This window comes from Plodia interpunctella, chromosome 5 (genome assembly GCF_027563975.2).
Source record: "Plodia interpunctella isolate USDA-ARS_2022_Savannah chromosome 5, ilPloInte3.2, whole genome shotgun sequence".
NCBI lineage: Eukaryota > Metazoa > Arthropoda > Insecta > Lepidoptera > Pyralidae > Plodia > Plodia interpunctella.
Window position 1 is genome coordinate 7425487 of NC_071298.1, and position 12818 is coordinate 7438304.

The 12818-nt window shown below is 35.0% G+C and overlaps 1 protein-coding gene across 2 annotated transcripts in view; it reads right to left on the reverse strand.

The window, feature by feature from the left end:
* The window catches only part of LOC128670015 (nose resistant to fluoxetine protein 6-like), a 40427-nt gene that overhangs the window by 27004 nt on the left and 605 nt on the right, over positions 1 to 12818 (reverse strand). The window contains exon 2 of one of the 2 annotated variants that reach the window (XM_053745339.1): positions 2691 to 3011. In XM_053745339.1, the coding sequence (XP_053601314.1) occupies positions 2691 to 2940 (250 nt within the window). In that variant the 5' untranslated portion in view covers positions 2941 to 3011. Of the gene's footprint in view, positions 1 to 2114; positions 2221 to 2690; positions 3012 to 12818 lie in introns of those variants that run through there. The other variant, XM_053745340.1, reaches the window with a different exon arrangement.

The window sequence follows — 12818 nt, forward strand, 5'->3', positions numbered from 1 at the left end:
ACATTAAGATAAACAAGTCAACAACTGCGTAGTCGCAGGTTCTATTTACGTAGTATTTCAACATTGTTGTCTATTCTATTTTTTAATTTTACGTACTTTTTGCGCCTACGTTTTTTTTATATATAGAATAAAATATATAATTTATTTTTTTAATAAACTTAATAAAATAACAACAATAATATATACTTATAATAAAGCTGTAACTAGACAATGTATGTACATAGAACATATTTACGAAAAAACAATAGGAGGGGACTATTTAGTAGACAATAGTCAGTCATAAATGAATTTTATGTTCTTGGCTCAATCAAATATGTAAGCAAGTATGCTACATAAATGTATGAGCTAAATCTCGATACAGCCTTGCCGGCGAACATTTTGTCCATACACGAAGGGATTAGACGAGTTACTTCTTGATATTCAGGCAAGTTCGTTGAAATTTACTGTTCCTTAGTGGCAGTAATAAAATGTGCGACCTGAATGATGGATGTTCCAAACTAAACGAGTGACAATTCAGAATCAGAAGTTCGGTCACGTAACGCGAATGAAGACCCCCAAAGGGTATTTATTCTTTGCTGTTCGGAAAAAGGTCCACGGTGATGAGTGGGAAATGTTTGTTTACGTAACAGGTAGGCCTGGCCTCGGCCCTTTGCATTATGGGAATTCGCCGATAATCCCAATACATATATTTGTCAAGAATTTATTCATATAGTAAAAATTTATAGGTCTTACTTCTACTATAGTATTCATTAAAGTACCTAATATAATCATCCGGGGACAATTGGCAAATTGAATAAACTCTCCGTACACATTAAATCAGTTTTGTAATTTAATTTATAAAGCAACCTGTTTAGTCTAAGAAAAATACGGAATAGTTTCCGTAATTTTCTTTCACTAAACAGGACGTAGCGTGCTGACAGAGTTTAACAATAGCATCAACAGTTATCTAAGCATGTCTGTTTCAATATTATGGAAGTATATTATTGTTCACATTGCATTCATGTTTTTAAAACTAAAGTTTACTCATTTATACTTCTCCATATCCCTTTTTCCAATCAAGGGCAAGTTACGTAGTTTAGAGTTATTCAATGGAAACCAGGTAAAATTCTCGAATTAGGTAAGAAACTTTAGACTATTGTGATTTTTCAAATAATGCGTTCGGACAGGAGCGTGATCAGCCAAAATGTTTGCCGGAGAACGGAAAGTATATTTATCGTTATACGATACCACGCCCACATTTCGTAAGCAAGTTCTAAAACAGAAACCTATTCTAATTTTCGATTGATGATATTTCATCACACCTTTCGAAACTATATAAGTTCAATTGAAAATAACGCGACTATCTTTTAACTAAAAATTCTACATTAACTATGTAGCTAATATATTGGTACTATGATTTGGCTTTCTTATACTAGAATATGGCGTATCAAGTTACAATGCTCCTTAAAAGTACTACTTACTGAAACTATGAAATATTATCAGTAGTCCTTTTAACAGGCATTGTCACAAGCTTATTTGACCAACTATTATATCACACACAATGTACAGTTCGATATTTCGCGACATTTTGCGTCTGGTGAAGGTCTGCGTGGATGAAAAATCAAACCTACCTAAAATTATATAATTACGTCGTACGTATACGTCTATACATACAGTACACGCAACCAAAAATTATCTTTTTTTATAAGTATTTACTTGTTTTATAAGTTTATAAACTATTCAGATGAGAGTGTTCACGAAACAGATTGCATGCATATTACATAGTCTATACTAAATTAGATAATACCACGCTCAAGTGAACACAAACCGGTTGAGAGCTTTGTTAAGTCATCTTCATACGTGAATGATAATAGAAAGTAATTACACTCATCAGAGATAGTCTCGAAAATAGTATTGTCATTTGGTTTGCTGGCTGATCGTTCGAGCAGCGTATACGGGAAAAATCTGTGGTATGACAACATGGTTTTATCGTGGTTTAAGTGTGACAACAATTTTAAATCAATACGTTGCACTTTGTGCTCTACGCGTGTACGTACATGTTATTAAACCAATGAAGTGCTTTGTGCTAGGAACTTTCGTATATAAAATATCAGTAAGATCATTTGTGTATGTACCCATTGAATTCACCCAGTAGTTGAGCGCGGGCACTCCGACGGGTCAGCGTGGCCGAACCGAATGACCCACTTGCGATCGGCAAATCGCGAAGGTGCGACCGCCGCGCGGGCTGGCCGACGGCTTTCTTCCACTCCGCACTTATATAATATGACGCAAAGAGGCGTTTGCTATACCCATGTCGTATTATACAATTATAAAACAGGTCAACAATCTTAAGCTGCCCGCAGTTGCAATCGGTAAATGCTAGTTGTGCGTTATCTCACTGCCTGACATCTATCTGCATTATATACCAACCTAGAGCTGTTATTATTTTCTTAAATAAACGCTTGCTTCTTCCCACGTGATCATAATTAGCTATTTTAACTGTTACTGCATTGCTTGGCACACGTAACCCATAGTTTTGCGAATGTTGTAATGATTTTAAAATGTATAGCAGTAAGTTTACGCAACTCCGTTGCTCATTTTTGCCTTCCGGTTGCCAATTTATTAATAAGTTTTATGCTCAGCTAAGTTTTTATCTCTATATCTAATGAATTGTATTTTATTTGGAAAATATCAAATAAAATTTAACTTACTCTTCGAAGCCCATAGTTCTCCTTTCTCGAGTGCTTGTAGGTAGTTCTTCAGGTCTTCCTCACAGTTTTTCGGCAGCGATGCCTTATCGACCACCTCCGACCAGTAGTGGTGGTCCAGCAGGGTCTTCAGCCACCACATGCGAGACTTGGACACAGTCACATCACTAGCTGAGGAGTTCACATTGGCACCCACCGCACTTATTAACACTAAAACTGTCGTTAAGAACATCGTTCTATTGTTTATAAACATTATGAAATGTTAGCAGGCAAACACATATAACATTTTTGTCTTTCCTTTTAAGAATAGTACTTTGGGAGTACCTGAAAATAGAAAAAAGGCTGTTAATATTCTAAAAGACAAGGCAGATATGGAATTTTTCATATCATAATCATCGAAGAGACAACAAGTATTCTGTATTTTGTGGATGTTGACACAAATAAAACATTGCTAAAATGAAATATCTTCCTTTTGGCTAGAAAGATGTAAAGCTTACAAAATCGATGATCAAACAATTTCTATGATATAATTGGTTTTGTGCGAATTTTCTAGTAGACATTATTGCGTGTGGTCTGCCGTGGTGCGATTTCGCTCTGAAATAAGACCACTCCGTATTCACTCGTGACCGTCGTAAAAAGCGATTAAGGGACACATATACCTTTGACAGCTGATACGCTACAATAACATTAGCAATAAAGGTTGACGTTAGGCAGGCTGCGGGTAGTGAAATCACAGTCGTATCTCCAACATTTTTGGTTTATTTTTTAACCTCCGCGGCGGCGGCGGCGGCGTGACTCACCGGACCACGACCGGGAACACGTAAGGATGAGATATATAATTAAACTAGGCTTTGCTACTAATTTTATAAACACATATGTCACCATAAATTAGTCAAAGTACAGCGGCAGTGCTGTCTAATTAGATACTATCTGTCTTATCCTAAATTTAGTGGAATCGAAAAGTGGTTGCACTGATCCCACAGCGTCAGAACACCGCTACGTGTAATAAATTCGTGATAAAAAAGAAGAAAACACGAAGAAAGCCTTTGTTATGTTTTCATTGTATAAATGGTAAACAAAACCTTTGTCCACTGGACGTTGTAGGGGCGCAATTTAATTCCCCCATCTACAAAACGATTCTTTAATTTTCAGTTATTATTAATACTCAGTTATTATCATTTAAGCAAAACGCAAAATTTTATTTCAACACCTCAAAACCATTTTTAAAATGAAAAGGTATGAATTGATTTATGGTATTGTTAACGATAATGAATTATCAATATCTCGAATCAGATGAAACTGTACTACTTGTATAAATAATCTGAATAGTGGATGAATTCTAATAATAGAAGTTATTGTCTACTGATTTTAGTACGTAGAGTTAAATGCAATCGTACAGTGTCTCTACCAGTGATAGAGAGACGCAAATCTTAATTAAATCGATCTACATTATTTATACACTTTTCAATTGTAAGAACCATGTACGTATTACAAGTGAATGCTGATTTCATATTTAATTGAATACCTGTCTTGCCACAAACTTCATATAGTAGCGTTATGGGGCGGCCACCTTCAAACATAAAACGCGTAGCACGTCATTGCGTCCACACGTTCTCTCTTTTATATACACGATGCGTACAGGATATGGGAAAAAGAGACAGCATTTGGACGTTATTAACGTACTACGTACCTATTTGTATGTTTCGTGGTAAGCCTTTTGAACACGGATCAATTTCTGTGGTTCTGAAGTTGATGAGGGTCATGAACAAACCGCGCGGCTGGAGAGGTCTCCTATCATCATTATGAATTTGCACACATTGTATATCTAGCACTCCGTTCGGTATCTTTAATGCCATCTTCGCATGACACAGGCCAACTTTCACCTGCGTTTCATAATAACTCCTAGTATTTATCGTAAACTTGTTTAAGAAATGTGTCCATTAACTTTGCCTTTTCAAGACGTGATATACGAATATATAATTTAACATTGATTTTTCATATGCTTGTTTGGATGAAGCAAATATTTTCAAAATTTCATGTACCTTTGAATTTGTTGACAATGTGTGCAATAAGAACAGTTATTTCAAACAAACTTATAGTTTTATTTTGAAACGACTGTAGGTAATTTGGGCGAAAATATGCGTAAAAAAGAAGTACAATGACATAGTTCTGTTCTAAGGGTGGGTATTAGGAAGGGCACCAACATGACATAACTTCGCCCTTAACGTAAACCTCTTACACTTTGATTAACAACATGAAAGGGATCACACATTGTCCCGCCCAAAAGCAATTAGACTATATTGGAAAAAGGTTCCCATATACCCAATATCCTTTATTTGACGGAAGCGATTGATGCCATTACAACCTATATATTAATAGAATACGCTAAATTGAATATTTGGTTCACTGGTTACTACCACTCTCTCCCGGGCATTTGTTGCCAGGTTTATCTAAATCTAAAGAAATTTCCTTTGAAATTTGTTATAAATTTTCTACAAGATTTATTCATTGCAGTTACGGCCGCGATAATCTTTGTTTGACCTCGAGTATATATAACTGTATCTGAAAAAAATCGGTCCAGCAGTTTAGTCGTAAAAGCATGACAGACAAGAAGACAGACAGGTTCTTTTACATTTATAATATTAAGGAAGTATGAATTTTAGTAAGTAGACTTTTCGTCATAATTCATTTCAATTTATTACCCAAGGCCCGCTTAATTAAATGATCAACATTGTACTCTTGTTATTCATTACGACGTTCTTTTATTGTTACATTTATATATGTTGTGGACCAAGTGAATAATGGGATGCTATCAAAAATGTCCAAAATGAAATAATGCTAAATGTAAAAGCTATTTAAAATGAACAGAGACGCATTTAGAATTAGAAACACTGATACTATATTGAAAATAAATAATTCAGTTTTGAGATGAAATCCATTTAATCGTGACAAGATCAATACCGTTTTTTTATATTCAAAATAATGTCATATTATTATAGGCCAGTTAAGTTGATAGAACAAACCTCTAACACCAATATAATCGACTAGACATTATTATTATGCTCGTCATCTATTAGGCAGACTACGGAAAAGGTTTCATTACTATTATTAACTACAAAACTTAGTGACAAACGAATTTCCGTAAAACATACTCCACGTAGTCTTATCGCATCTTAGTGCTGCCCCTAAACTACTACAAGTCAGACCGTATTCAAAGTGCCCAGGTATGAATAATAATGTTATAATTAATAACCTGGTCCATAACATATATAACATACAGTTTCGTTGGGATAGCTTTAAACTAAATAAATAAAGATTTAGTTTGTTAAAACATTTCTGTTAATTATATAGAAATACGTTGGAAACGACATTTCATTTCATGAACGAATTCAGGTTCAGCGGCTCCATGAAAATAAAATTTGTTTTAATGTAATGAAGATCTTTAGGGATTTGCACGCTGTTACTTTGCCATGTTCGTTAATTAGATTGAATTAATTAAATTGCGCATACTAATTTGAATTAAATAATTATTTACATATACAATATTGTATAACTCATATATACTTGTAATTACAGTTGTTATAAAATAGGTATATTATGGATTATACTACGGTCCAACTAAAGGTTCCTATCTATACTTATGCATGTATAGCTTATTACATAGTGGTTGATTTACATCTCATACTAAATATGTTTTTTACTCTTTGTATCTATCAATCTGGCTTATTACCTCGAGGACGATTGGAATTTCGAAAAATGTTTCGGGAAATCTTTGTATTGGCTTTCTTATTTATGTCTGCCAAAAGCAACAATTTAGCCACATGTTTTCCCGCCGCCCCTTTATACATATGTCATGGGAATAACCCGATAATAACGACTTGGAAACACGGCCGCCGCGATATCATCCACGTAAATCGTATTTTTTCTCCTTATCTCTCTCACTCGATAACTCAAGAGCAGGTCTGAAAACGAAAGATGAAAATAGATTTTTCAAGCTCATATGAACGCTTAGAGGATCATTTTTGCTTTTCCCCGTTGTGTTGTGAGCGAAGGGAATATAATAATAATGCAAGAGATTTCGTCGCGAATGGGGACGTAAAACATGTTGGGGACTCTTGTGACATGTCTTTTTGTAGTGCGCTTGTTGTAGAATTACTTGATATTGATAGACAGACAGAAACTGATAGAAAGACATCAATCAGTAAATTTACATTTTAACACCTAGTTGTAGATAAATTTCCATTTTAAAAAATATATAGTAACTAATATAACGGTAAGGATTTAAGAATTTATTTAGGATTTTAAAGACAACTAATTCTCCACGCGAGCTATACTGTTTGATAAGTGTGGAGAATGAGTTGAGTATCTCGAAATTTTGGTATTTGTTGATCCTACTCTTGCGGTCAGCTGCCAGTGATATGCATGCATGCCACAGATTCGCGGCTCTGTAACATACGCGGGCGCCTCGCTGTGAACGCATACCTATTGTCGGTCAACTGTATCTACATGCATGCAAGTTTGTTGATTATTAATACTACATACTTTATTTATACGGTACATAGGTACATTATATATTTCCGTCTAGTAGCGGTCGCCTACGCTATGAATTCTATGTTATACACCACTCTCTAAATTCGTGTATAAGTCGGTAGATTCGGACGGCAATTCACATACAAAAGAAAAATATTACCAACATAAACAGCAGCAGTATCAAGCTCAAGACATTCATATTGCGCTGCCGTTTGTTCTATTTAAATATTTTATTTCAGGTAACTACTTCAAATGCCACCTCGCATTACAAAAAGCCATGTAATATCAACACCTTACATAAAGGGGGCATCACAACGGTGCTTGCGCATTCGTGGGGGTCGTGCATGTCAAGCACGTGTGGCATAAAATTGAATGGGTCATCTTGAACAAGAAATACATAATGACTGAGAACACCACTGTATGCAATACCTGGCCGACTGGCAGATGCGCGAAGCATACTTATAGTAAAAGCACATGGAATTTACGGGCACAAGCTTAGTCGTGTCAAAGTGCTAAGAGCTCTGGTAAAATACTACAGTTGCTCGAGCTCAGTCAGAATGCGGTTATTTTTTCAGGCGATTTGACATGTGTGTGTGCGTGTGTCATACACACATGTCAAATCGCCAAACAGCCGTACTTTAATTAATCCAAATTAATATTTCGATTATATCAATAAATATATAATAAAGCTTTTTTAATGCTATATGATTTCTACAAGCGAAATTTAGCAATTCAAAAATGTTATGTATCGTAACTCACGATTTGCTTAGATTAACAATGACAATATAGGCCTGTCGCAACTGTATTTTTTAATTCTCAAGATCAAATTTTTTTAAGAAAAAAAAAGTGTTTTTTTCTTTTTGATTCTGGTTGATGGGTTAGTGAAAATAATTCCAACTTTGTTCTAGAGTACATGTAGTAGGAGATATGATCTGACGCTTAACGGCTAAGGAAGCAAGCGGGAAAATGCTCAGATGAGAGACAGATAGTAGAAGATCTGGTGATCATCCATCGAAATTGTATAAAATTAAAAGTAAATCTGGACGCGTGTTTTCCATTGCCACACATTTTGCGACGCTTTGCGTGTCTATTACTTACTATTCTTTCATCATCATCGATTCGCTCCATATATTCCAACATTCGAAATGTGCAATTTTATTTCAAACCCGATTAGCTCGGTAGAATAAATCGGTTTTATCTATACATAGGTAAGTATAATAAAACGTTAACTGGGCTATGTCTGTACATAGGGGATATTAAATCAAATATCGGTCTCTGTAAGTTAGTATCTCTATAAGTTAGACGCGCATAGCGCAAAATCTATTGAATGGAATTTAATACGATTTTTATAGTTATATAGCGGAAGGTCTAACCTAAAATCGCGACACGTTGCTTATATAGATCCCGAGATAATAATAAGTTATGAGCGGACGCACAAAATAAACGCAAGCGAAGCTGAGGGCAAAAGTTTGTTTTTAATAAATGAGAAAATTCTCGTCGTTTCAAAGATATTGTTAACGATATTTTATAAATACGTCTTTTGTTCACAGCAGTCCTTAGCACCAAGTTACATATCGCTATCGATATTTTATGTGCGTGAAACTTTCTCCAAGACGTGGAAAAAATAATTTCATAAGAATTTACAAAATATATACATATATAATATAGAAGAACTTTGTGGCAAGTAATTGCGACGTTTTGACGGCTGGTTGGCCCCAATTACCGCGACGCACAAACGCGTGATGCATACATTATACCCACGTATATTTTTCATTTTCACACCACATTATCCCGAGCCCCAGATTATTAGAATAAAATATTACGAGTTTGAATTTTATTTTAATATTGAGGATTATTATAATTAAGCATGATATCGCTATAACAACTTTTTTATTAAGTTAATACAATTAGCTTAGCTAAAATAAAATTTTGTAATAACCTACACGTGGTAGTGGAGATACATATTACACAGTCTGTAAGAACAAACCACATTTGATAATATTTTAGTTTTATAAATTATTTAATGTTTATTCAACTTTTATTGATAAAAAATAAGTATGTCACTGTTCATACCTTCATAGAATAAGCGCCAACGGAAAATGAATGAATCTTTCATGAACTCTGGAGCACTTGTGAGATTTTTGTAACGTGTTTTTTGAATTATAGATTAGACCATCGATATTCCACACCGAGTCATCGACTATCGATATTGGCACGAACTTAATCAACATTTTATTCTTCCAAACGCAAAGATATAAATAACATATCAGGAAGAATATGTTCAAAGCTAATTAAACTAGAGAATATTGATTACTTTGATCGTACTTATATTTAAATGCCCTCAGACCCATTTAAAAAATAAAAGATTTTACGTTGTAAATATGTCTGTTCTCTGTACTTTGAAAACATTTATACAATAGCTATATGCACAGATTTATGACTAAATCTGTTGAATAAAATAAGCATGAAAGCGTAACAAACTCACTTTCGCATTTTAATAAGACAAAAGGCTTTGGAATGATTACGTATAGTCGGTGAAATGACTGTCTTAAAAATGTATCGTGGAGCCGAACAAGATATACGAATGAAAATTAAAACATTAGAAATTTTGCTAAGCAAGTTTTGGTCCCATAAGACAAGAAATTACTGAATATAGCCGGACTTGATGCAAAAAGTGTCGGCTATCCCCTCGCGCGTCGTCTGTCGCGGCCAAGTTATCAATCATGGCAAAGTTGCTGCGAGGAGGGTCTCCGCTACCGGCATGGCCATCAAAATATTATGCCAAGTATAAATATTGCTTTAGGCAGCACCCTTCATGATGGATTAGAAAAATGTATTGATATATCGTTACACTTTATTTTATCATTACTTTTAAATTAACGTCTATTTTCTACCTAATCTCGATTTTTCTCAATTCCGATTCGGCGATTTCTGTTTAAATAATTTGAATACGCTTATTTCTTAATATATTAAAAAGTAAGTATATCTTAAATGTTCAGTCACCCAACAACTAGTGTGGCCATCGTCGCAGGACGTCGCATTCCTAAGAGACCACAAGCGACGTGGGAGGAGATAAAACTTTCACTTTTGTATGAAACAAGTGCAGTGCAGGGCACTAAACGTAACTTGTTTGTTACTGTTCAAGCCATGCAAAACGGATATTTGGGCAGAAAACCGGGTACAATTGATCTATCTTCTTCATTGTTGTAATAAAATGTTAATAAAATACTAAATAAATAATAAATGTACAAGATAAAACGTACAAGGAGATTAAGTCGGCATTTCCTAAAATATGTCTTTGAATTTTAACGAATAAACTGCGATAAATTGTGATTTTATAATTTTTTACAGTTCTAATCTTACGCAATGAAATGCCACTGGCAATTATTGTACATTATTACATGATCCCGTAAAGCTCTACACAACAAAATTAGTCTAAAAACTGCCATACAAGAATACCGCAATTTCCCTTGGTAAGTATGAATTTATTATCATAATATCACTCTAAATATGGTGGGAATGTAGAGGTCGGATGGAAAATTGTAATGTCACAAAGAGTCGACATTTATATTCATTTGTGAATAGCATGTTTAGGTCTCGCTTTTGTAGATGAAACTAGAAAAAGGTCGCTCTTATAATGCAAACTAGGGCAAACTTGAGACCCGGAGCCGCGCAATGGTGTGCTAAGCAGCGATCATCGGACGAGTGGCTTAATGGAGCGATTCATGGGCGGCAGCTGGAGCGGGTCTTACTAATGGCTACCATCGCTCTCTCCAAGCGCACCCTCTGCCCTTTAACCATTCTCTTTGGTCCTTGCGGCTATGATGACAACAGCAATTATAAATTCCACGATGATATGAGGCAATGAATCAATTGGCGAATCCCAGATATTATATAAAAATATACACGACTTACTAGTCACATAAATGACGTGACGCAACATGACATCTTTGTTGAAGGCTAAAACTAACAAACGGTGAAAGTTCAGCCATCAGGTCCGCGGCCTCTCAAAGCGCTGATTGTCGATACATTATCGATTGTTTAAATGTCAATATCTACTTGGACTTTCCGAAAGGCCGGATGTGACCGCCGCGGGTGAGGGTCTGGATACGCTCAATGTTTTTCACTTTCCTTGTACGTTTCAAACCGTCGTCGTCGCCGCCTGAAATGGAACGCTAACTCGAGACTGGTTTTCGTGCCACTTTACGCAATTGATCGGCGCAATAATTTTGCCTGGATTCCGTGGTAATGATTATTACGGTTATGATAAGCGCTGAATAATTGCTACGCTTCTAATTTGCAGCAAATCACGTTTAAGAAGCTCCCACTAAGCGAGCATCAAATATGCATATCTAATCAAACATTTAGAACATTTCTTGCTAGTTGTCGTTATTCGGTTATTACACAATACTTGGTCATGGTGTTGATGTCTCGGACAGATCGATTTAAACGCAATGAAACGAGAGTTTTTATAAATCATCGTAACACTTTAATTTTTGCTGTGGAGCAACTTATATTTTAAATTAAAGTACCTATTTACTAAGCTGGCATAGCATAAACGGTAGCGTTTTAGACAATTAACAATTAGATACGCGAAACTTATTTCTGTAGTGAATTATTCATATTTATCATTTGAGTATTGTTTCAATATTATTTCAATTTTTTTTTTATTTACCTTTGTCTAAAATGATCTATGTAACTGTGTCGTTAGAGACATCTCTGATCAATGTTGTGTAATGTCAAGTTAACTCACGCTCAGATTACTTATGAAGCAAGCAAGCCATTTCTAGGTCAATCCTACTAATTTTAATTTCCCAATGTCGTTATCCTGCTTTCGACATAAGTAACGTAATAACCGCCGTATTCAAATTAATGAGGTAAGAGAGATCGATCGTGCCTGAGTAAATGCTTATATATATTAGTTTCATTAATAATCCAACTAAAGTAATGTGGCCTATGCTTTATTTGTATATGCTATTTTATATTTGCATATAGAATTGGTATATCTCTAAGATTCTTATAAATTTATGTGTAAATTGTAATTTAAAAAAAATAACATTTGCGTGTCATATACCTCCACTCCATAGATACCGCGGTATTAGCGGAGACTTTATGTGAAATAAAAAAGTTGCACTATTGATAAGTGAAGAGATACCTAATACTTATTTATAAGTGATGAAAAGTTGCATTAGTGGCTGTGACACCGCATAGCCCGAGGTCAGAGGTTTAAAAATAACAATAATATTTTGAAGATTCAAGATCTCGATGTCGTAAGGGGCTGTCCCATAGTCGCCTCTTACGATACGGGAGGATATGTAGTGGTCCTATTCTAGGGTGGAATCACTCATTACAATGCGTACAATTAACTATTATACCCCCCTGTACCTAGTAGTAAGGTACTTAACAAAAGAATCCACAGTTTAAAAACTTGAGTAGATTTACTAGTACGTAGTAAACCTATGTATTAAGTGACTTGAGTGAGTTACTCAAAAGATAATTACTCTTAAATCTCAAAAGGGAATTTAAAGCTACATACCCAAAAGATTTTGACTAGATAACATTCTGTTTGAAAACGTTCAGTAGGTAGATATAGTTTCTTAC